Below are 24,429 nucleotides of genomic sequence, written 5' to 3'. Positions count from 1 at the left end.
GGCGGGGACGGGACCAGGTGAGGACCCTGGCGCCGTCGGCTGCACATCGGCACATGCGCTCTGACGCGGGCGCGCGGCCATCCCCGGCCACGGATCGCAAGCTTCAACCTAAGTTCCAACACCTGGAAACTTTCACGCCAGACGGTCTCTCAACAAACCAACACCCACGTTTTTCCTCTTTCTGCACGAGTCGCACCGACGTCCACACACACGGCTTCGCTTCGCGCACCAGTCTCCTCTAAGGCATCGTCAAAATACAGCTCTCACTGCGCCCCGCATCACCTTCCTTGCCTCCAACATGTCCTCCGCCGTGATACACGCCGACGATGACGCGCCCATGGATCCCACGCTCAACAGCATTCTTGCACAAAAGACACTGCGCTGGATCTTCGTCGGTGGCAAAGGTGGCGTCGGCAAGACCACAACATCCTGCAGCCTGGCCATCCAACTCGCAAAGCACCGCAAGTCCGTCTTGCTCATCTCCACCGACCCGGCCCACAACCTGAGTGATGCTTTCAACCAAAAGTTCGGGAAAGATGCGCGCAAGGTCGAGGGCTTTGACAACTTGAGCGCCATGGAGATCGACCCGAATGGAAGTATCCAAGACTTGTTGGCTGGTGGAGAGGGCGGCGAAGGCGGCATGGGCGGCGGTCCATTGGGTGGTGCGATGCAGGATCTGGCATTCAGCGTGAGCCTGCCGTTTAGCACCCGAGCAAAAGTGCGCGCAGCTAACGCAGCATGATTGGGTGTAGATTCCCGGTGTTGACGAGGCCATGTCCTTCGCCGAAGTGCTCAAGCAAGTCAAATCGCTCTCCTACGAGGTCATCATCTTCGACACGGCACCGACGGGCCACACGCTTCGCTTCCTCCAATTCCCCACCGTCATGGAAAAGGCCTTGGCCAAAATGTCACAACTCTCATCGCAGTTCGGCCCAATGCTGAGCTCCATGCTGGGTGCGCGGGGCGGGCTTCCTGGCGGCCAGTCGCTCGAGGAGCTCATGTCCAAAATGGAGAGCTTGCGCGAGACCATCGCCGAAGTAAATCAACAGTTCAAGAACGCAGACCTGACAACTTTCGTTTGCGTGTGCATCGCCGAATTCCTAAGCTTGTACGAGACGGAACGCATGGTGCAAGAGCTTTCGAGCTACAACATCGACACCCACTCGATTGTTGTCAATCAGCTGCTGTTTCCGAAAGAGGGTAGCAACTGCGAACAGTGTGGCGCGAGGAGGAAGATGCAAAAGAAGTACTTGGATCAGATTGAGGAATTGTATGAGGACTTTAACGTCGTCAGGATGCCGCTGCTGGTCGAGGAGGTCCGAGGCAAGGAGAAACTGGAGAAGTAAGTGAAACCTGAAATAGGTTTGCTGCGCGGCTCAAGTGCTGACTTTGAAGCAGATTCAGTGAAATGCTTGTCAAGCCCTACCAGCCACCTCAATGAGCATAGATGCGGTCGTTGTCTCTCACTAAAGCGCTGGTTTTGTGGCAAATGGAGATACCCGAGGCCAAGAGATTCCGTGTGAGAGGAACATCCGCGGTAAATAGACGAATCACGAAGCGGACATGCGTCGTATGACATGTCAAGAGATGAGATGCTAAGAGAAAAGCACCAGATTTGATTCTACGATTAAATCAAGATTTCATTATTTCCCACTGGCTAAGCAAACCGCGACCGGGCAGTACTGCGTCAGCTGCGACGAGCAATTTGAAAGGCTCAGGGCTGCCCGACGTCACCTGGCCTCGTGTGGCCTTCCCGTACGCCGTGTACCTAGTGAACGCTTCTCCTGTCAACCTCGCTACTAGCTTTGCAAGAGATCATTGCAAGTCTTTCTGGATCAAACGCCACAAAAACCTCGTCAAAAACCTCAAATACCTCGTAGATGAGCATATTGAGCCAGCTCTTCGTCTGCCAACAAAATGCAGCTTGACTCCAAACAGACGTTCAATTCGACACCTTCTTGCGGGTCGTCCTTGGGGCGATGCGGATAGACGAAGATGTGGCCATCGACCATGGGCTTCGGCCAGCGTAGCGCCTTCGGGGGTCCGAAACCGAAATCATGTTCTAGATACGCTGTCATCTGCCGCCAACTCGCCGCGGCAATGTCGAGACCCATGAAATTTTTTGTGGCCAAAGTGATGCACGCCTTGTTTGGCACGCTCGCGATCCAATCGGCCGTCCTATTGATCGTATCCTTGGATGTAGCCTCCAGGATTGAGGCTCGTATGACGGATGCGATTTGTGGTAGAGCTTCACCGTCAAGCAATGAACTGATGTCCATGGAGGGCGTTGGCAGTGCCAGGGCGTTCCCGAGGAAGCGGGCAGGCAAGGGTGGCTCCATGCACTGGCGTAGCCCGACGGCATGCAAAAGACGCGATTCGGTTGAGCGCTCTGAATTCAGAAGTGGCAGCCTGGCCCGTGTCATGCATCGCAACAAAATTGCAACCATGGCATCGTAGCTTGAAGCGGTTGGTTGTCCAGGAGGCTTCGCATCTTTCTTGAGTTGTGCCAGTCCACCGGAGGGAGAGTGGAGCATAACTTGCGAGAGACGCGGTATCTTGAAGTCCTTGGGCGGAGTTGGTGGCGTTTTGGTTACCGCACAGGAAAAGGGTGCCTCCTGGTCCTCGTTTGTGGTGGACCTTTTAGCACTGGCCTTTGAGGTCAAGGGGGAGCGGTCAAGCACGAGAGAATCGAACGGCGTCGGTGTCGTGCCGGTCAAGACACCGCGAGTATTTTCGGCCCAGTGCGAGAGGAAACCGTTCGCTCCAGGTCCTTGGAAGCGTTCATGTCAGCGACGGTTTGGGGTCAACAGAGGGAAGCAGACTAGTCGCCACCATCCGAGCAGCTGTGATGGACAGCAACAGCAAGAACCAAACCACCACGGATGAAGTTGGCCTGCGCCACAAGGATTGGGGTATCATCGTCGCCGCTTTCACCAAGAAGAGTAAGAGGCTGCTTGTGCGTCACATGCAGCGGGAACAGAGAGTCGCCGTCCAACATTGCTGCAGGAAATTCGGCCTTTTCGAGAGTCTCGTACGAGGGAAAGTCGTCTTCTGGTCCATCAATCCAGTTCGTAACGAACTCCACTGTGTTGTGCTTTTCCTTTCGAATCCAAAGTCTCCCGGTCATCACGTTTGTTTGGAGCGTTCCCCTGAGAAAGCGATACTGGCTCAACGTCCGCTGCAGCCCAACAACAAAGTCGTCGATGACAGTTTGGCGGTCGACATGGTCCTCAAGCTTGAATGCCAGCGTGATTTGAGTGTAGATCTTGGGCAGCGTGTGGTCCGGATTGCTTGAGCTGACGCGCAATGAAGTCTTCTTTGTCATGGTGTGGGTTCACGTAGGAGAAATTCACACGGAAGAGAATGTCAATGGGCAGGCGGCAGTTAAGACAAAGAGCTATTGGACCCCAACCCCGTCGATCATATAAAAACTCTGGCCAAGACAAGTCGGTTAGCTCTCGCGAGCATTGACCAAAGCCAAATGTAGGGAGATTATCCCGACCACACCCTTTCCCGGAAAAACACTCCGTGGATGCGCTTCGGGAATCTGACCAGCAAGCCGAAAAGCGGAGTGAGGAGCTTTGTGAGCTATCGCCACGCGGCCTCTGATCATTCGGAACTCTCGCAGATTCATGTATTGCAGCTCTTTGAGATGCCAATTGGACGAGGTTGCTCGTTTTTTGACGCAGACAGGGCATGCTGATTACCCCATTCCTTGACCTCTGTCTCCAATGCGTCCATGTCCTCTTGAATCAGAGATTGCTCACTCTGTCGAAGAATTTCCAAAACGCGAAAAACCCAAGTCCGACAGGTGACGTCGACTTCATTGATCTTTTCGTCCAAGGAGCGGAAAGCTTCGTCGACCTGGCGCTGGAGGCCGTCTGGTACGGCTGCGATTTGAAACAAGCCAACTAGGAGAAACTCTTTCAAGAGGCCTGAGAGAAACGGTCAGTGGTTTGCAAAACAGCTCAATACGCCTTGAGTCCAGAAATCATGCCTTTCGTCTCCGTGTGATTGGCCATCCATCTTCCCTGTCGGCCCTTGACATGGTACTTGGTTCCGCCTTTACCATTGATTTCATGCAGGTAAAGAGCCCAGTGGAAGTCATTCGGCTTCGGGGGATCGTCGCGAATGTAGAGAGCCACGTACAAACCTTGCGGCTTGAGTTCTTCGAGGGCCATGTTCTGTCGTTCCGAGTGACCTCACGCAGCTTTTGTTTTCGTAACGGGATTGGGCGACTTTTGCCTTTGAAATCTGTAGTCATTGGGTAAGAGTTGCTTCGTTGAAGTCGCTGCAACTTGGAAGGGTCAAGAGCCAAGGGACGAACGCAAGCCATTGCGTCGTTTCACAGAGTCTGGGAATGAGTCACAGTCGCCACCATGTGACAGTGCCGTGCGCTTGTTTGGCCCAATCAAATTCCAATACTACGATCATCTGCCCGAGTAGACTTTACCAAAGAAATGAAGAAAATAGTGGATCTTCTTCGGAGACCCTATTAGAGACTGAACATGGCCGAAAGGATTTCAAATGAAAGAATCTATCTGCGCTTATTTGCTTTGTTTTTGATTTTATTTTTCCTCCTTTCCCTTTGCTGAACCATGGATGGTTCCAATTGTGAGATCAACGAGGAATCGATGGCTGAACGAAAACAAGAGCAAAAAAAAAAAAAAAAAACCCAGTCCACTAAAGCGTCTAGAGCCCAAAACCTTGCGCGCAGCGGAAATGGGACAAGGAGTGAGAAGGCTAGTGCAGCAATTTGTCGTGCAAAGTCAAGTATTGCAAAGCTTGGAAACACCGATTAGGCGAGGTTGCTGGTTCAGCGCGGCTGCCATCGCGTGTGCATTGCCCTAAGATCGCACCTCGACCTCCAAAGATGTCAAGTCCTGGCAAGGCAGGACCATCTTCCTATCGACAGGTTTCTGAAGGAGCTCCAGAATACGAAAGACCCATATTCGGCAGCTACATCCTCCCTGATTGAGCTGGTCGTCGAGAGAATGTAATGTTTAATCGACGTGTGATTCGAGGCCATTCGGAATCTTTACGACCTGGAAGATGCTAATAAGGAGCGCGGACTTGAAGACACCTGAAAGCAGTGAGTCGAGCTATTATAGATGACCTGAGATAGGCAGAAGAAGAGCCTAAGGGAAAGGACTTCGAAACAATAACTTAAGCGAAGGATTATGAAAGAAAACATACTAGAGGTGACACCATGATTAGGTATCCACCGTCCACGCTTAAGTCCCTTAATGTGGTGTTTCGTACCACCGGTCATTTCGCTTATGTATACATAGAGGCCCTAATAGAAATCGTCTAATTCTAGCGGAGAATCCTAAAGGAATAAAATGATGTAGACTCTACTAGGGATTAGGTCTTTTAACGACATTTTTAGAGTATTATGATTATAGAACGGTTATAAAAGAGAAAAAAAAAAAAAAAAAAAATAGTAGAATAGTAATTATTAGAGAATTCTCTCTAAGATAGATTATATCGTATTACCCTCTCTTTATATATAATGCTTTAGAAAATACCTAATACTAAGATATATTATAAGACTAATAGTTACCTTAATAGTAATATAGTTAAGAAGTAATTATAGATTTAAGCTTTATATCTCTTTATTAGAGGTCTTAGTAATAGAAGTATAGTAGTATAGGGTTAGTAGTACTTATATAGGTATATTAGTATAAGGTAAAGTAGTAAAGGTCCTACTAAGAAAAATATAGTCCTAAAGTAGGTATATTAGTAAAGTATAATAGGTAGGTAGGTAGGTAGATAGGTTAGTTCTAGGAAGATAGTACTAATAATATACTATATTAATACTAAATTCTAAACTTAGGGTACTAATCCTATTCTTAGCCCTTAGGATATATTAGATTATATATATTAGACGCGCTATAAGTATATTTATATTACTATAGACTATAGTAATATGTATTAAGGTAGGCCTAGTAGGTAAGTACTATACTAATATCTCCTAATTAGTAGATAAGATAATAATCTACTAATTAGCTAGACCTAGAGCTATACCTATTATATCTTAGTAATAATAAATAATCTATTAAATCTACTAGTAAGCTAGTATAGGAATTATAGATAAGTAGGTATATCTATATATATAATTAGTTATATAATAAGGGGAAGATATTATCTTAAGTATATATAGTAGAGTTATCTTAGTATAATTTACCCCCCTAGAATAGAATAATTCTAAAGCCTAAGAGATATAAGAACGTTATAAAATAAAGTTATAGTCTAGCTAAAATAGGAAATACCTTATTAATACTAAGGGAGTAGCCCTCCCTAGGCCCCTTAATTATCTCTTATAAGGTCTATAAAGCTAACTTTACCTATACCCTTATTCTTATATTTAATACCCTTAAAATAGCTAACTACTACCTAGTATCTAGTCTAGGTATAAGGCTACTAGGTAAGAATATAGCTTATATAGGCTCCCTTAAGGAGAAGTATCTTATTATTAGGATTTAAGAGATTACTATAGTTAATCTTACCTAGATAGTTATTATAGTATAATCCCTCCTAAATAGGGTTAAAAACTAATAAGGTATATAGGTATAAGATAATAAGATTATTAAATAAGCTAGCTTAGTAGATACTACTTCTAAGGACTTATATATAGTTTAGTTTCTTATTATAGTAAATAGATTTATATAGGATAAAGGCTAAGTTAAAGGTATAGCTAGTCTTATAGTTAAGTTTAATAAAGGTAGGGAGGACTAAGGAGAGGATATTATATATCTACTTTAATTATATAGGGTCCTAGTAGTCTCTATATAGCTAGATATAGTATTTTCTAGTAATAGAAGTAAAGGTAGCCTAGATAGCTACTCTATATTTAAGTATTTAGCGCTTAAGAGGTCTAAAGATAAGGTTATTAAGGTTATTAAAGAGGCTATTACTCTAGTAAGAGGATATTATTAGTTTAAAGGGAGAAATAAGTATAGGTAGTCTTAATAAGTAGGAGATAGTATATTTAATAAGAGAGTTATTAAATTATTAGTTATAGGGTTATATATTAGCCTTATTAGGTTTAGTATTATTCCTATATAATAGGATAAAGCTAATATATTATAAGTAGTAGACTACTACTTCTAAAACTCTATTCTAGCTAGAGTAAGTCTAGCCTATTAGATAAAGGCTTTATAGACTACTCTATTAAGTTATTTAGTAAGGCTATTAGTAGGTATCTCTTTAGTTAGATACTACTAAAACTAAATAGAGCTATCCTAGTATACTTAGTATAGCTAATATTAATAGATATCTATATACTAAAGAGATATCTTTAGTTTAGGAAGATCTTTAGTAATAATCCTAAGCGTTTATTAGTTATTATACTAAAGAATTAGTAATAAGTCTAAATATAAGTAGAGATTCTTAAAGAACTACTTCTACTAAACTATTTTAGTCCTAGTATAAGAGAGTAATAATAGTTTAGCTTTAGTAGTAGACTTTATAATAGTAGTTTAGCGCGTAGCCTTCTAGTCTACTAGACTACTAAATAGCGTAAAGATCTATCCTTTAGACGACTTATAAGTAGCTATATTATCGCTAAATAAAGCGTCTAAAGCTCTAAAGAACTCTCTATATAGGGTACTAAGCGCTACTCTATTTAGCTATCTATATCTATACTATAGGCTAAGTATCTTAGTATTAAGTAAGTACTATAGGACGTAATTAGTAGCCTTTAGATAAGCCTTTATAGGGTTTATAAGGTGTCTAGCTAGCTAGAATATAGTAAAGGCGACGTCTAAATATATAGTAATAGCTATAAAGTTAATTAAGCTAATATAGCCTTAAAATACCTTAATCTCTTTAAGCGTAGTAATATAGTCCTTAGGTATAGATAGGTCTAATCCTACTAGAAGTAGTAATTATAGAGGCTTAGTATTAAGTTTAATCACGTACTAGGTAGCTATCTTCTTAATATATACTTCTTAATCTACCTAAAGGACCTACTTAGCTCTATTTCTAGTAATTTTCATGCCTAAGAACTAGTAGATAGGGGTTCTACTAGTAATCTTAATCTTCCTCTTAAGTTTAGATTTAATAGCCGCTATATATACTACGTCTTTATAAAAGTAAACTATATAGAAGTTATCTATATAGAAGAATATATATATAAGACTATTAGTAAAGAGATACTTAATTCCTAGTACTTATTTAAAGCTAAGCTTTCTTAGAATACTTATAAAGTAGGTTTACTAGAGAAGGAGAGCCTCTTTAAGGCTATATAACGCTTAGTAAATCCTTAATACTATATAGCCTAGGCGTTTAATTCCTTCTAGAGGCTAGGTATATAGCGTATATAGAAGTCTAGTATTTAAAAAGGCGTTAATAATATCCTATTAGTTATACTCTATATTAAACGCTATAATAATAGCTATTAAGGCATAAAAGATTTATATAGTAAGGGTAGACGCGTATATCTTATACTTTATACTTTATAAGTCTCCTCTTATATAAAGGTAAGCCTTATAGCGCTCTAGGAAGAGGTCTACGTTTAGCTTATATTTAAATACCTAAGTAAGGGGTATTATTACTACGTCTAGTAGCTTCTTAACCTACTTAAACGTCCTAGTATCTATTACCTTCTAAAACTCCTTATTAATAGCGTCTATAAAGAGATCTTTATATAGATAGTATAGTATTTACTTATATCTATACGGCTCTAGAGGAAGATCGTTATAATAGAGTACTACTTACGTTATAATTTACGTAGCTAAGGTAAGAGAGATAGCTAAGGTAAGTAAAAGGTAGAAGCTTTAGTTTAAGAGATTAACTAGATAAATAGTTAGCTTATTATTAAGTTACTTTACTAGGTACTTAGGTTTATCCTTAGCTAAGCGTTTAACGCTAATAATAGGTAGGAATATACTATCTATATTTAGTATAAGAGGCTAATCTTAGTATAATAGCGCGTCTATATTAAGCGTATATAAAGAGATCTTATTAGTAATATATAGTTCTTCTACGTTATTAGCTAGATTTAGCCTCTATATTATAGGATCTATAAGAGTTAATAGAGGATTTAATAAGTCTAGAACGCCTTATAGTACTATAGGGACGTCTTAAATAGGAAAGATTAAGTTATATTAGAAGTTATCCTAGTTAATAGGGCCCTAATCTTCCTAAAATAGCTTATTTAATAGGAGCTTTTAAGGGTTATAATAGGGCTCCTACTAGTTAAGAACTTTCTCTTATATATTAAAGAGTCCTAAGACTAAAAGTAGCTTATAGAATTAGTCTAGTAGGTAAGGATTAAGTATATTTAGTATATTAATAGTCTATTAGTTCTCTAGCTAGCCTAGGTAATATTATTAGCGTTTATTAAAGAGGACGTTCCTAGTCCTTACTACCTTATTTAATAATAGGATCTAGATTTACGTAATTATTATTAAATTCTAGCTAACTAAGTATCTAATATTAGTACGTAACTCTAGCTTATAAGTCTTACCTAGTTAGTCCTTCCCTATCCTATAGATATACGCCTTATAGCTAAATAGCCTAATATAAGTAAGATTTAGCTTATAGCTAGTAGTAAGCTTAAATAGGGTTTTCTACTTAAGTTACTATATTAGGGAGTAATTAACTAGATATACTACTATAGTATAAACTTCTAGCTAAAGGCTTTCTAGTAGATTAGTATATAAATATAGGGAATATACTACCTAAATAATTACCCCCCTAGCTCTCTTAGCTAGATCTTATACTAAAGTATATAGCGCTAATAGCTTAATCTTACTCTTATTATTAAGAACTATTAAATAGAACTCTAGGCTAGCCTTTAGCTTATTATCTATCCTTAAGATATAAATATCTCATCTAAGAGTATAGATAAATGCTACTAGCTTATTCTATATCTTTAGCTAGTATTTAGTATTATTTATAGGATATAAGCTTATAAAGTATACTCTAGTCTCTAAGTTATACGCGTAGAATAGGTATAGGTCTCTATTATATATAGGCGTAAAGTATATAATATCTACTACTATCTCTCCCTATAGAGTAGGAAGATAGGCTATAGTATACTAGTTATTTATTATAGAACTCTTAGATCTTATATATACGTCGTACTTATTTATATATAGTATATTCTTAGGTAATAATATAATAGCTACTCCCTCTACGTTATGCTCTAGGTATTTAATTTACTTATAGCTAATATAGCTAAGAAGGGTATACTAGGCCGGAGATAGAAGAGACCTTATTAGATTTATACTATAGTAGGTAATAGCTAGGGTAAATAGTATAGTTTTATAAGCTTACTATTATTACTAGTCTTAGAGGGTTATAGTTTAAAGATCTTAAATAATAGAGGTATAAGCTTATTACTTCTATACTTTAAGGACCTAGTCTACTAGGAGAGGATTCCCTTATTTATTAGCTAGCTAGTTAAGTACTTAAGGTATTTACTAGGCTAGAGTATTAATTAGGAAGTATAGAATACATCCTTATAGCTAAGAGAGTTAAAGTAATAGATCTCTATTATAGAGTATTATATTATTCTATAAATACTAAATAAAGCCGGCCTTTTTAAGATATTCTTTAGATATAATATTAACGTAAAAGTCTAGGATATATACTATATTATAGAGGTTTAGGTTATATAGGTAGCCCTTAGTATCCCTTATATAGAGTTTAACTCTTCTATATATAACTACTCTAATTATCCTATTTCTAATATTAATATTATTATTTAATAGAAGTCTTATTAGTTTAAAGCTTATATAAGAGTAGTAGTTAATAATATAAAGATCTAAGCCTATATCTAAGATCTATCCCTTATCTAGTACTATTTATACTAAGTAGTTTTATAGGTTTTAGCTAGAGATAGTAACGTATATATTCCCTTTATATAGTTTTATAGATTTATTATCGTCTAGTAGTTTAAGGATCTTAGTATTATTAAACTACTTAGAAATAGCTCTCTAGTAAGGCTTAGCCTTAAGTTAGTCTATATAGTATAATAGTTAAGCCTTCTCCTCCTTTAAGTAGTTATTAAGTAGCTTATACTTAGCTAGGTTAATAATATTATAGGCTATATATATAGGGTACTACTTATTATCTATCTTTCTAGTTAAGTCTCTATAGGGACGGCCTTTAGATAATATAGTAGAACCTTTTATTATTATCTAGTCCTTATCTACGTAGCTTAAAACGTCTTAAAGAACCGTAGTATTACTACTATAGCTACTTATACTAAAGTCTTATCTATATACTAAAAAGGTATTAATAGTAGTAGAAAGATTAAGGTAAGCTAATAGGAGCTTCTCTATCTAGAGAGTAGACGTAGCCTACTTATTAGACTTATAGATAGCTTATATAAAGTACTTAACTATCCTACCTACTTTAGGAAGCTTTAAATCCTCTATATATTATTAGAGATACTTCTATTTACTTATCTAATTTATAGGGTCTTATATTCTTAATCCCTTCTAAAGCTATCTTAACTTCTTTAAGAGTATCTTCTCCCTATAGTTACTTATTAGTATAAACCTATCCTTTAGGGCGCTTATCCTTTTCTTAATTATAGGTTTTCCGTAAGCTAGATATTTAGTAGTTAGGGAGTAGGTATCTATAATCTTATTAAGGGTAAGGTACTTCTTAGTAGTAAAGTCCTTATATAGTAGGAGGAGTAGGGCTTATTATTTATAGGTTTTAAGGTCCTTTTTATTAGTAAGGACTAGTCTTTTAAGAAGTAGCTCTTAAGGCTCTACTTTAGAAAAGAGGGTAATAAGGCTAGTATATTTAAGTAGATTATATTAATTAAGGAGGAAGATTATCTAGTTAAGCTATCTATTCTAGTCTTTAGCTATATTAAGAATAATAGTAGTATTAGTAGCTATAGTAATTTTACTAAGGTATAATACCTAGAAAGTTCTTAAAACTACCTAATCTAGAAAGATATAAGTCTTTATAGGGTAGGGTACCCTAATATTAAAAACTCTATATTTCCTATAGGATTATCCTAATTAGGTATAGTACTAAGCTTTAATATATAGCTAGGAGAGGGCCTACTTAAGTTATATAGCTCTAATTAGTTAACTAGGTATATATTAGTAATTCTAGGCTTATAATAATTATAGATAAGTAGGTATATCTATATATATAATTAGTTATATAATAAGGGGAAGATATTATCTTAAGTATATATAGTAGAGTTATCTTAGCACGATTATAGGACTAATACTAGTTAGGATTAACTATATTAGGATAGGTGCGTAAGCACCTTAACCAATCAGTTATCGTGATTTCAGGTGGCCTGAGGCTGAACCGATCTCGGTTCGTCCACAGATATCCCGCCTCCGGCACAACAGCACCGCACCCCGACCGTTCCCGGTCCTCTAAATAGTGAGGCACGGCTAGCCAGGCGACAACGACATTCAACACTGCTGAATTTGCCCCCTCGTCACGGTCCTGAGCGCGTGGGAAAAGTGTTTCCGGATCATCTGCGTGTCTTCGTGCCTCAGCCAACCCAGCGGTGTCCGCAAGTAAGTGCGCGCGACTGTCCCGAAGCCGTTCTCCATGCCTTGCCACTTCAACCTTGCAAGACCATCTAACGTCAAGACCTGCTTAAGTTGAGAAACATGGACTCAATACGAAAACTCGTGCCTTCAATACTTTTGCCCACTTTTACCTGGCCACATCGCCTCGCAAGCACAGATGTGACAAAAGCAGCTCCGCCTGTGCCAGCGCCAGCACCTCGGTGGTTGAGGCTACTCATCGGATACGTCCATAAGGCGCTCAAAATATTCTCAATCAGCTATTACTGTCGATGGACGGGCATGGCAATCGACAATCAGCTGATGCACCTCCCTTTTGGACTCGTACTGAAATGGTCTGACGGGACGCGAGTCGAAGAAGTCCTAGCGACGAAGATGGCTCGAGCCGCTGGACTTCCTGTACCGGTCATCATTTCATACGGAGAGCACCCAGATACGCCACATGCACCTGTTTCCATCCTCATGACACGAATTCCCGGGAACGACCTTGGCCAGGTTTATGAAACGCTAAGCGACTCTGAGAAGCAATCAGTCTTCGAAGACGTCAAGACGATTTTCGACGCTATTCGTAAATGGAAAAGTCCTTGGGGAGGCTCGCGTATATGCTCTCCATCCGGAGCGGGAATTAGGAGCATACGTGTGCCGAATCACTTTGTTCCGCCGTGCGAAAACAAGGACGAGTTCATCGACTTCCTCCTCCATCCTGCTTCGGATTTCAAGTTTCCGTCGCGTGAAGCTTTTCTCGAAGGCGTCGCCACAGTAAACTCGATCCGGTCCATATCGCATCGGGTCGTCTTTTCGCACGGTGACCTCAAGCATCACAACATCATGGTCCATGACGGTCGAGTCTCTGGAATCATCGACTTCGAGTCGGCGGGCTGGTATCCCGAGTACTGGGACTTCACGACGGCGCGATGGTTCTGCCCTCGAAATTTTTGGTGGTACGATTTTGTAGCGAGGCTGGGAGGGTCGGAATACGAGCGTGAGCAAGAAATGGAGCGAATCCTTTTCAAGCTGACGATCAATAATTTTGTGTGGTAATCGGCGCTCAAGGATGAAAAGTCAGCTTGTAATTGCTTATTGAAACCGCTATCTACGCCCACATGGCCTTGAACTTCTGGTTGAACTCGTCGGCGAGCTTCTGGAATGCGAATAGCACATCAAGCAAGTTACCCTCGCCGTCACCATCATCCCACGCAGGCGTTTTCATACCATCTTCGACATGTCCTTTCGTCTCGGGAATAACATCGCTTGCGCCACCATCCAGCTCCTCGTCCTCGTCATTCCAATTGTCGGCTACCCTTTTCCCGCTGATCTTGACGCGCGCCGGCAAATTCTTCTTCCTCTCTGTCGGCGCAGCCTGATCGCAAAGCTGATCCTCGATTTTCTCCTCGTGTGTATCGCCATCTCCTACCACCAACAGATCCTCCACATCTCCCTCACCTCCGTTGACAACAGTAGTCAGACTGGCGATGATTGTCGCCATCACCATAGAGAAATCGTTCAGCAGGAACCACACGTCGCCTTTCTTGATTCTGTTCGCATCAACCAGCGCCCCAATGTCGCCATGCTTGAAGAAGTCAAGGAGGTACGCATTCAGCGGCAACTCGGTGGCAAGTGGAAGATACGGGATCGCCGCCTCCTCTAGAAAAACTCCCGCGCGGACGGTGCGGCAAAGCTCACCGATCGAGCTGATGGAGCCGTCATCATGACCGGAGAGCGCGACGAACGGGGAGCGAATAGTGGTAAAGACAGCTCCGTTGGGATTGTTGTATGTGGCGTTGTCAGTGCCGCCATACTTAATACGCGTGAGTGGGAGGTGGCAGTCCGGATCAGCGACGTGCTGGGAGACAAAGGTGTGAACGTAGGCACTGAAAATGCCGAGAATCTCCTGATTATGCTGGTGAAGGATGTTGGCCGCTTCTTCAGGGAGATCTGGCAAGATAACGACCGAGGAGGAGCTTTTGATGACCTCAACAGATTCTTTGGCGACTTGAGGGAGATTGTAGCGGCCAAAAATATGAGCGAGCACAAGCATGAGGGTCCGGGTGACCCTCTCGATCATTTTTGGTTTCTTGCGTATGCCCGCGCATAGCTTGTGGAAGTAACCGTCTTTGAGCAGAGCGTGAAAGGCCAGATTCGAAGGCTCTGCGTAATAAAGGTGAGAAACGCAGCCAGCAAAGTTGAGGGGCTTCCCGTGCTGGTCAAGCAGATATTGTCGACGAAGATATTCCACAGAGAAACGAAGATGGTGGAGGAAAGACATGCGGTTTTCGTCTCCGCCGAGGTAAAGACGAGGCTGGGAAAGAAGCGCGTCAACTGAACGGACAGCGTGCTCTGAATGCTTAGACTCTGAAAGCAGGGTGCACAGTCTGAGCACTAAGGTTGTCGTAAGGGGAAAGTGTCCCGTGATTTCAGGCAAACGAGAACTGAGAAGACGGCAAACCTTGAAGACTGGAATGCCGTGGAATACAACATTTCCGAGGACATCGAAGCCTCTGCGTCCAGCACGACCAGCTGCTTGGCGAAAGTTGAGAGCCGTCAGAAAAGCAGAATCGCCGCAGAAAGCCACCGTCTTGCAAGGCATGTTGATGCCTAGAGCCAGAGTGCCCGTTGCAACAACCACCCGCAGAAACCCTTTCCTGAACAGGAGCTCAACGACATGACGGTATTTCCTGTTCATACCAGCGTGGTGAACTCCAATGCCCCGCGAAAGGGCCTCGATCAGACCCTCAGAGATGCCGCGGAAGCGAAGTTCTTCAGCATACGCTTCGAGCTCAGACTGTTGAAGCTTGGTCCGCTCGAGAAAATGGAAGCCGTCTGTGGGCGCGTTGGGGTCAAAGGTCTCCCAGGAGTCCGCGTCCATGGAAGCGGCCTCCCTTTCAAGGTCAGCCTTTGCCATGCCGTCTTCATGCACGCTCGCGGTCTTCGTCGCCACCCTTTTCTTTGAAATGCTTTTCTGACTCTTATTCCACGTCTCCCATGACTCCATCTTCTTCGCCCACACCGGGGATGTATCCTTCCACTTGGATTCCGCTCGCTTTAGTTGGTATACCACGGTTGCGCAGATATCTTCGCAGATTGACCGATCAAAACTGAAAAGGATAGCAGGCAAGGCTGACTGTTCATGCAGGTGGTGGAGAAGAGGAAGTACAGTCTCTACCATGTCTGGCACATCCAGGTCCGTATCATTGCCTGCTTCGATCCGATACAAGTCACTACCAAGCTCTTTCACGACTCTGTCAAATGGAGAATCCTGGTCAGCCATCCACTCAGCAAGGAACTGCTTCAAGTCCTGGGACCACTTGATGGTATCGGCCTGGGTGATGATTGTGGGCAAAGCCTTCTCTGGATCCAACGACGTCGGCACTCTGTGAGTTTCGGTCTGATGGGCGTTCATGGCCTTCCAAAGCGTGTAGCAGTCTCGCGCTTCCAGGGCAAAGTCAACGGGTATCCCACGAGACCTATTGAGCAAGGCGGCCACAGGATGAACGAATTGAAAATTGATCCCCTTGTCCAAGCCTACTCGTGTAATCAATGGTTCCTTCGGAAGCCCAGTGAATTGGAAGTCTTTGGGACTTGTGTACACAAACTTGCGAAGGTCTGAGTACCGATGCGGGTGGTTGACCATGACAAGGTCGTTCCCGATTGCCTTTTGGGTCGAAGCCAACCAGCCTTGAAACTCCTGAGGGTTTCCTACAGTGGCGGACAACGCAATGATCGGGCAAGGCGCAAGAAGGAGGAGTTGCTCCCAGACGATGCCGTCGTCTGTCTGGCTGATACAGTGCACCTCGTCAAAGATGATGCGCTTGATACGAGCCGACCAGGAGTCCGCATGCGCTGGGGATAGAAGCATAATCTGGAGGATGTGAGGCACTGTCACAAGGACCTGACATCCAGTTGCATTGTTCACTCGATAGTCGCGAGTGTGAATCGCCCAAACAGACTTGCCTCCATGCTTGTAACTCTTGGAGAAGCGTGCCTGGATCTCGGCTGCGATTTGGTTGACGAGGGCTTTGGTTGGCGCCACGTAGACGATGACTCCATCATCAGAGCATTCAAGAACTTTCTTCATGGCGTAAAATGAAATGAACGTCTTTCCAGCACTGGTGGGGGCCACAACAAAGAGACTTTTCTCAGCGTCAACGACATCCAAGACTTTTCGTTGCCAGCCGTCTGGCAGGAAGGGAACACGATCGTCGACAGCTGAATCCATTTTCCGATCAAAGTAAGGGCCGCAATGGAGAAGCTGGAATTCCTTCGACGAACACGGAATCCTCAAGGCGGAAGCCTTACCAGGCCGCAGGGAAAACTCGTAGGGAATCTTCCGATCTTCAGAGCTCGGTTCAGAAATGGCAAACGACAGTCCTAAAGCGTCAACCGCCTTCCACAGCCTCGAGGCAGTGGACTTTGTCATGTCTGGGGTATTGTTCAATCGGGCAACGCACTCCCAAATTTTCGCGGCAAGCGAGTAGTTGGGAGACTTGGGGCTAGCCGTGATAGAAGACATCCATAGTTCGAGGAGGCAGTTTAAGGCATAGAGCTCTACTTCTAGACCCACAATCTCTTGCTTTGAGATCGGAAGAGAATTAAGATGACGAAGGGCCTTGGTGTAGCGATCCGCGGGCTGCTGCGCTTTCTGGATTTCCTTGCACACAGAGTGCCACGAGCTCAATGTCTTGGAAGCGCTCTGAATGTCTTTTCGTTTCTTTTCGACAGCCCGTTGATCCAGAATGGCTTGCTTTTTGCTCGGCTGTTTGCCTTTGCCAACCCCACTTGGTCCGGCTTGCGATGACTGCTGCTTCCCTTTCGTGGAATGCGAGGCACTCGACTTTGAAGCTTGAACGACAACAGTCTCAGGTTCCAGAGCCTTCCCAACTGCATTGGTAAGGCTGGCGGCATAAGCCATCATCTCGGTCATGAAACGCTGGTCCCGGCGGCGCGCGTAGAATCCACGATTGTCTTTTGCGGCCAGGATAGCCTTGTGGTCGAGGGGACGATTTGCGTTGTGCCAATGCGTCAGTTCCCGGAAAGCTCTGCAACTACCAACAGTGGAGGACTGGGCAGAGTGCTTGTCCACATCCAATTTGACAGGCGCTAGATGCTTGTCGAAAACGCTGTCGGAGAAAGGAAGCAACTTGTGATGAGCTGGCAAAGGCTGCCTGTCGTTTTGGCTAAAGTCCAGGCAATGTCGTTTCTCAAATTGAGGTGTAATCTCAGCTGCTGATGCGATGAGGTTTGTCATGGACTTGATGATGGCCGAAGACTCCTCGTCGAGCGCTATGTTGGTAAGATTGCCTTCCACGATGTCATTGAACAGTCTGCCGTCGACAAGATCAGCAATGTCTGCCGACGACATTTGTCCTTCGCTAACAAAACTCTGCCAGAACGACGAATACATGATATCGCGGCATATCTCAGCAAAATTTTGCAGAAACTGTTGGGTCTCGACGCTGCTCGAAGTGACAGTCCTGGCACGAGACTCAAGAGGCAGTTGATGCTGAAGCGCACAATGAGTGAGAAATGCAGCAGCGTAGCTGTTTGGGCAATCTTCCGTGGACAGCATAGTCGCAAGAGTAGCTGTAACGAGATAAAGACGCTCTGGGAGGGTCTGCGAAGCAAGACGATGGCACCTGGAAAATACCTCGTACATCTCGTGACCGAAAAAGCCATCGCATCTCTTCGTTTCGGCGAGCTCGCGGGACTTTGGCTCTCGAGGCTTTGACTTGGTATTTCCTTCGAGAACCGAGGCGATGACCTTTGTGTCTCTCCACTCAAGCCCGTTGGCCAGAGCGACATTGTAGCATCGATCAAGGATATCGAAGATGGCCGTGCGGAAGATGGCCTTGTTGCGGGTGTGCTTGGAGCAGAAACATTCATCAGCTGCCCCATCGTTCATCATGACAAACATGTACCCGCCGCTTTTGAGCGCAGTATTGAATGCAGGTGTATGGAGCGACGGGAAAACCAGAATCTTGATCGTAGACGATGCGTGGGCAAGGTTGGCCTGCAGATGGCGCAAGATGACAGCTCGAGCGAGACGGTACTTGGCGACAGCGACACCGATTGTGTGTGCGGGAAGACATAGATCCTCGTGGTCGTCGAAGAAGACGAGATCGAAATTGCATTTCCGTTGGGCGAGGTTGCTCAAGAAGCATTCTACTAGCCAGGCAGCATGTAGCATTTGGAAACCGTCTGCTCTGCGAGTTAGCGCAGCACGTCATTATCTGGAGTGGGTAAGCAACCTTGGAAGTCCAACAACTTGTCAGAGAGGCATTCAAGCAACAGCGAGTCGCCTTCCACGAGAAACGGCTCACTGCCTGCGTAATCGCCGACGAGGTCGACGCGGCGCGAATAGAGGTTGCCGTAGAGTCGAAGCTTGCCCAAGTCGGGAGGCTCCTTCGAGAGGGGCCCCATGGTGATGTGTAAAGGTTTTCAAGACTATGCGAGGACTTTGAGGGTAAAGTACTGTGTTGTCGTTGAAGTGTGGGCGATGGATGGAGGTAGGCGACGGGTGTTGCAGGTTGGTCGGTTGGCGGAGCAGGGGGTAGATGACCGCCACGACTCTGAAGACTAGCAAGTGCTTGAAAATTCTCGCAAGGCGAAAGATGACAGGGCAAACCAGAAACAATCTCCTAGGCAGTGACTATGAAAAGTGAATGCGACATACTGAAGTAGCCTGTAGTGCTCCGCAATCACCTACCGAAGCGAGCGAATCACAATCAAGGCTAGACGAGGACCAGTCGCGTAACGTCTACTACAAGCCAGCGTAGTAAGTCGCGGCGAGGTGCATGAGCAGGTTATCGGAAGGGAAGCTATTATCGCAATTCATGTAGAAGGTTGTCGTAAGGGGAAAGTGTCCTATGATTCCAGGCAAATGAGAGCTGAGAAGACGGCAAACCTTGGAGACTGGAATGCCGTGGAATACAACATTTCAGTCTGTTAGATAAACATCATCCCTATAGCATATTCATTTGTCACGGCGGTTCTATTATGGCGATATTTGCTACTAGCATTACTGAAGCAATGCTCCTTGAATCGGGTCTACATTTACAGCTGTCCGCGGTCAGATACGCGCCTAGGGAGCAGTCGTCCACCCTCACAGCTGCGTCTCAAGGAGCAGTCATTTACCATCACGATTGCGGTAAGCTTAGCGAGCTATTTTCCATCCCGAGTGTCATTCTTTTTCACCCACTACTGTGATTGGAAGCGATTTCAAACATGTGCTAGATTATAGGAGTGAAACAATCGAAATACACAAGAATAAAAGCACAAATAAGCCCCGAGAACAAGACGAAAAGAGCAACAGTGTCAACAACGAACAAGATCAACAAGCAAAATACAAATAATACAAAGACCAAACACAGGAGAACACCAGCAACTATCTATTTAACCAATGTTCGACCCTCTTTAGGTCAGCTTCATTCACCGCCAGGGGCATCATGAGATACCCACCTCCTAGGCGGGCCGTGAGACAAGGCCGGCCCAATGGAGATTTTTAGCACTTAACACAGGCAGACGCCTCCGCCTTGCTCACACCTGGTCCCTTTATGCTGACCACGGAAGTCATGATGCAAAAGCCGGACTTCCCGTCACCGTTTCCTGCCGTGACCACCCGCCTGAACTTGTCCGACGAAGAGGTCGACGCCCGAAGGCCGATCTCAATCGCCGCCCGCAACTCGGCACCCCACTCCAAAAACGCCACCTCTCCGCCGCCAGTCTTCGCCCAAAGGCGGCTGGTCACCTAACTCCAATCAATCTCAATCTCCCCCCTTCTCGACCCCCTCTTCGCCCCCCTTCGCCCCCTCTGGGACTCAGCCCGACGACGTTTAGCCGGGATCACCGGCTTAGGGAAAACTAAGACCCCATCGTCGCCAGGACCTTGCTGCTCATTCTCGCCCTCGACACCGTTCTCACCGCCAGCTCCGACTTCCTCATAACCACCACCACCACCAACACCAAGATTGTCGCCGCCGCCGGCGCCGATTTCATCGTCACTAACGCCAACAAGAATGTCGCCGTCGCCGTCATCGCCGCTGAAAATATTGCTGCCGCTGCCACCGTCTCCACTAGTATCGGTTTAGCCGGGGGGAGGGAGGCCCCCAGCGGGAGGAAGGATGAGGGGGCCACGACGGTTAATGATACTCTCGACGCCGGGCGTCACATTTAAGGAATTTGCATTCTTTTTATTTTTTATTTCTTTTTCGGTTAACTTAATAGGAAGGATAAGACCCTAGCTAGACTTATACTTATTAGATAGCTAGCTAAATAGTAGGATGTTAGTACTAGTAGAGTAGGTAAGAAACTAGGTCTTATAGTTAGGTAGGCTACTAGGGTAGTTAATCTAGTACGCGTTATAACTAGGTATAGGTAGGGCGTTATAAGGAGTAAGACTAATAATAACCTTATCTATAATAATCTAATACTAGATAAAGCTAGAAGGAAAGAGGCCTAAGTAGTCCTCCTCTTTATTCTTAGTATTACTAAAGTTAGAAAAGGGGAGAATTATACTACTAGTAGTAGTAATAATATTATAGATAGAGTTATTAAGGTCGTTCTAACTAGTATCTAATATAATATAAAAGAGTTAGCCTTATTAGAAGGGGAGGCTAGGTCTATAGAGGTAATAGAAGAAGCTATAGAATCTATAGTATTAACTAGAGGAGGGGGATTCTTAAGTTTAGTAACATAGTTATATAAGTTATATAGGTAGTTATTATTAGTATCTATAGCGTAGTAAGATAATAAGGTTATAAGGATTATAGAGTTAGTAGAATAGTAGGTAGAGCGTAAGTAGGGTTTAGTAGTTCTAGGCTTTATTATAGGTAGGCTTATATAGTTAGTATATATTACTAGTAGCCTTCTATTAGTTAGAATCCTAATCTAGCTAGTCTACTTACCTAAGCCTAGTACTATAGTATCTAGGTATAGGTAGTACTACTAGTAGCTTATTTAGTTAGTACTAGGGCTTATTAGACGTTCTACTACTAGGGTCTACTATTATTTACTTATTATTTAGTAGTACTTCCTTACCTCTAACCTAAACTTATTAACTAGCTTTAAACTTATTAATAGCTACTACGTCCTTAAATATAGATACTAGTTTCTATATTAGTCTTATATACCTAGTCTACTTTACTAAGAACTCTTAATAGTTTTAATATTAATACTTATCTAGTATATACTCTACCTCCTACTTATTCTTATTATTAATAATAACTATAGGTAGCTAATAATCTATATATACCTAGCTTAGTAAGACGTTATTAGATACTAGTTATAGTAGGTCTATATTAAAGATATTATAGATAGTATCTAGAATATCTAACTAGTAGGCCTTATTTAAGATAACTTATATTATAGTATACTTTACTAACTAGTAGTCTAGTTTCTAAATAGAATAGTCTATAGAGATATTATAAAGACTTAGCTAAACTTTATTACCTACCTTATATATAGATAAGGTATTATAGTAGTAGTTTACCTACTACTCCTAGACTACCTATTATAATAGCTATTAGATACTAGTAATATAAGTATATTATAACTACGCTTTTACGTAATTACTTAATAAGCTAAAGCTAATTATAACTAAGCTATATAAACTAGCTAAGCTATATAAGCTAGCTATACTAATAGATAATAAATACTACTAAGGTTATATAGCCTATTTAGTAACTAAATAGAACTTTACGCGATAATAAGAAGATTAATTTTTTATCTATTATAATAATATAATAGAAGTAGTAATTTACGTAGTAAAGAGAGAGTTTAGTTCTTATTTTACTTCTTATATAAATACCTATAGAAGATAGTAGAGTATATAGTATCTTCTATATTTATAATAATTAATAAGACTTTACTTAACTTTATCTTTTTCTACTTAACTTTAATTAAGTTCTTTTAATTTTATATATATCTAACTAAGTAGATAGCCTTTAGGCTAAAGCCTATATATTAGTTACTTAATAATTTATAATAGATATAGAAGATTATTCTAGATATTATTTCTATCCTATTTTTTATTACCTAAGGAAGGTATTAGAATACCTAAACTAGATATACTATAGATATAGCCCTAGCCTTATATATAACTATCTATTATTTAAGAAGGTAATTTAAGTTATCTTAGTAAGGCGTATTAGTATTATCTAAGAACTAAAGAGTATTAAGTATATATTAACTATAGAAGTCTTTATAAGACTATAGGGTAGTATATAAATCTTAAGAAGGCATCTATTATATAGTAGTAAAATAACTTATAAGTAGGGGGTATAGCTAAAGTAGATCTACTAAGAAGTACTTAATTATATATAATTCTAAGAATACTTCTTAATCTACCCTAGGCTATACTACCTTTTATATACCTTAGTTAGATAATAATAGGATTACCTTTATCTATAAGCTAACTACTATCTAGCCTTATACTATAGTCTACTACTCTATATATATATCTAAAGTAGTATATATAGTTAAAGAATTTATCTAGAGAAGTAACTATTTTAGATAACCCTTATATAATAAGTTAGTCGTTATAGCTTATACCTAGGTAGTTAGGTAGTTTACTACTTAGATAGCTAAGTTACTTTATCTATTAGTTTAGCTAAGTTAGTTTATTAGGAAGTATATTATACTATATTATCTAGGATATAGACTATAATAGTATCCTCTCTATACCTACTTATAAGAAAGTAGAAGACTATTCTATATATAGATAGTATAGCTAAGAATTAAGCCTATATAACTAGTACCTAAGAGGGGTCTAGTAGTTAATAATAAATACTCTTATATAAAGGTACTAAATTACCTTATAAATCTAAGAAAGAAAGAGGATAGTATTATAGTTTCTAACTATTTATATTCTTAGATAGATTCTATAGTTAAAGTATTAGGCTTAAAGTACTAATTCTCTATATATACTTACTTAGATTAGTACTTTAATTCTACTATTATAAGACTAGCTTACTATAACTAATTATTACTATAAGAAAGGAGTTAACTTATATATCTATATCTTAATCTCCTAACATTTAATTAGTTATCTATAGATAATAGAATAATAGTAGCTAGATAATTAGGCTATCTAGTAGGTAGCCTTATAGTAATAGTAGTAAGATAATTAGGCTACCTAGTAGGTAGCCTTATAGTAGTAGTAGTAGGGGTTACTCCTAGATAAGTAGGCCTACCTTATAGAATAGGCGTACTAATAGTAGTAGAAAGCGCTCTATATATAATAGTAGAACTAGTAGCTATACTACTAACTAACTACTAGTCTATTAGATCTTAATATTATCTAGTTACTATAGTAGTAGATAGCCTACTAGGCTAATAAGAAGAAGTATAAGTACTAAGTAGATAAACTAACTAAGATCTTACTAGAGATACCTATTTATAAGAGTAATAGAAATAGGCTAGATATATAGATAGATATAGTTTATAATAAGATAAGCCTAGACTATACTAACTATATACTAAAGACTTAGTTATTTACTATCTAGGCTAAACTTAGTAGTAAAGCTACCTACTAAATAACGCCCTAGTTTAAATAATATAGGAATAATCCTAGTATAACCTTTAAGTAACTACTTATATACTTAGAGCTAATCTATAGTAATTCTTACTAAGTAGTAAATATATAATACTAGATATATATATTATACTAGTAGGGAGTACTATTCTAGAAGTTTTTTACTAAGTTTAATTAGGTCTTATAGTTAGCTAGAGGTAATAAGTAGCTAGATTTAGCTAAGATTAGCCTTCTAGAGAATATACTAAGCTATAAACTATTAGCCTAGATAGTAGGGTTAGCCTTAGAAGAAGAGTCTTAGAACTAGTATATAGCCCTCCTTATCTAAGTTAGTAATTCTATAGAGAGACTTAGAAATAATAATAGTAGTATATATAATAG

The 24,429-nt window shown here is 41.6% G+C and overlaps 6 protein-coding genes across 6 annotated transcripts; 3 read left to right on the top strand and 3 right to left on the bottom strand.

The window, feature by feature from the left end:
• Positions 1 to 298: 298 nt before the first annotated feature.
• Positions 299 to 1,441, top strand: IWZ02DRAFT_387192 (ATPase get3; the record flags this gene model as incomplete). The annotated part of the gene is made up of 3 exons (XM_066765523.1): positions 299 to 688; positions 753 to 1,342; positions 1,399 to 1,441. 3 exons carry the CDS (start codon positions 299 to 301, stop codon positions 1,439 to 1,441), a joined length of 1,023 nt encoding a protein of 340 aa, XP_066617582.1.
• A 253-nt stretch (positions 1,442 to 1,694) lies between these two features.
• Positions 1,695 to 3,477, bottom strand: IWZ02DRAFT_157390 (trichothecene 3-o-acetyltransferase). Its single transcript, XM_066762020.1, has 2 exons — positions 2,833 to 3,477; positions 1,695 to 2,770 (listed from the first exon to the last, which is right to left on the bottom strand). Exons 1-2 carry the CDS (start codon positions 3,323 to 3,325, stop codon positions 1,866 to 1,868), a joined length of 1,398 nt encoding a protein of 465 aa, XP_066617581.1. The 5' UTR covers positions 3,326 to 3,477; the 3' UTR covers positions 1,695 to 1,865.
• IWZ02DRAFT_157358 (uncharacterized protein) lies at positions 3,478 to 4,391 on the bottom strand. The gene is made up of 2 exons (XM_066762019.1): positions 3,998 to 4,391; positions 3,478 to 3,935 (listed from the first exon to the last, which is right to left on the bottom strand). The coding sequence occupies exons 1-2, from the start codon at positions 4,179 to 4,181 to the stop codon at positions 3,631 to 3,633; spliced, it is 489 nt and encodes a 162-aa protein (XP_066617580.1). The 5' UTR covers positions 4,182 to 4,391; the 3' UTR covers positions 3,478 to 3,630.
• Positions 4,392 to 12,187: 7,796 nt separating this feature from the next.
• Positions 12,188 to 13,588, top strand: IWZ02DRAFT_157328 (kinase-like domain-containing protein). The gene is made up of 2 exons (XM_066762018.1): positions 12,188 to 12,509; positions 12,597 to 13,588. The coding sequence occupies exon 2, from the start codon at positions 12,606 to 12,608 to the stop codon at positions 13,560 to 13,562; it is 957 nt and encodes a 318-aa protein (XP_066617579.1). The 5' UTR covers positions 12,188 to 12,509; positions 12,597 to 12,605; the 3' UTR covers positions 13,563 to 13,588.
• Positions 13,589 to 13,614: 26 nt separating this feature from the next.
• Positions 13,615 to 18,938, bottom strand: IWZ02DRAFT_428330 (uncharacterized protein; the record flags this gene model as incomplete). The annotated part of the gene is made up of 2 exons (XM_066765936.1): positions 13,615 to 18,716; positions 18,767 to 18,938. 2 exons carry the CDS (start codon positions 18,936 to 18,938, stop codon positions 13,615 to 13,617), a joined length of 5,274 nt encoding a protein of 1,757 aa, XP_066617578.1.
• A 1,009-nt stretch (positions 18,939 to 19,947) lies between these two features.
• On the top strand, positions 19,948 to 20,691 carry IWZ02DRAFT_503364 (uncharacterized protein; the record flags this gene model as incomplete). The annotated part of the gene is made up of 2 exons (XM_066770332.1): positions 19,948 to 20,148; positions 20,400 to 20,691. The coding sequence occupies exons 1-2, from the start codon at positions 20,072 to 20,074 to the stop codon at positions 20,689 to 20,691; spliced, it is 369 nt and encodes a 122-aa protein (XP_066617577.1). The 5' UTR covers positions 19,948 to 20,071.
• Positions 20,692 to 24,429: the final 3,738 nt, after the last annotated feature.

The sequence above is a fragment of the Phyllosticta citriasiana genome, assembly GCF_038021145.1.
Source record: "Phyllosticta citriasiana strain CBS 120426 chromosome Unknown IWZ02scaffold_23, whole genome shotgun sequence".
Lineage (NCBI taxonomy): Eukaryota > Fungi > Ascomycota > Dothideomycetes > Botryosphaeriales > Phyllostictaceae > Phyllosticta > Phyllosticta citriasiana.
Note: the sequence above shows the minus strand (reverse complement) of the source record. Positions and strands in the feature narration are given on the sequence as shown.

What these genes read in the sequence shown, in the direction of transcription:
- IWZ02DRAFT_157390 (XM_066762020.1), bottom strand. Translation starts at nt 3,325, where the DNA reads ATGACAAAGAAGACTTCATTGCGCGTCAGCTCAAGCAATCCGGACCAC. An exon ending in CCATCACAGCTGCTCGGATG is followed by an intron (nt 2,771 to 2,832) that starts GTGGCGACTAGT and finishes AACGCTTCCAAG; the next exon opens with GACCTGGAGCGAACGGTTTC.
- IWZ02DRAFT_157328 (XM_066762018.1), top strand. Translation starts at nt 12,606, where the DNA reads ATGGACTCAATACGAAAACTCGTGCCTTCAATACTTTTGCCCACTTTT.
- IWZ02DRAFT_157358 (XM_066762019.1), bottom strand. Translation starts at nt 4,181, where the DNA reads ATGGCCCTCGAAGAACTCAAGCCGCAAGGTTTGTACGTGGCTCTCTAC. An exon ending in CAATCACACGGAGACGAAAG is followed by an intron (nt 3,936 to 3,997) that starts GCATGATTTCTG and finishes CGTTTCTCTCAG; the next exon opens with GCCTCTTGAAAGAGTTTCTC.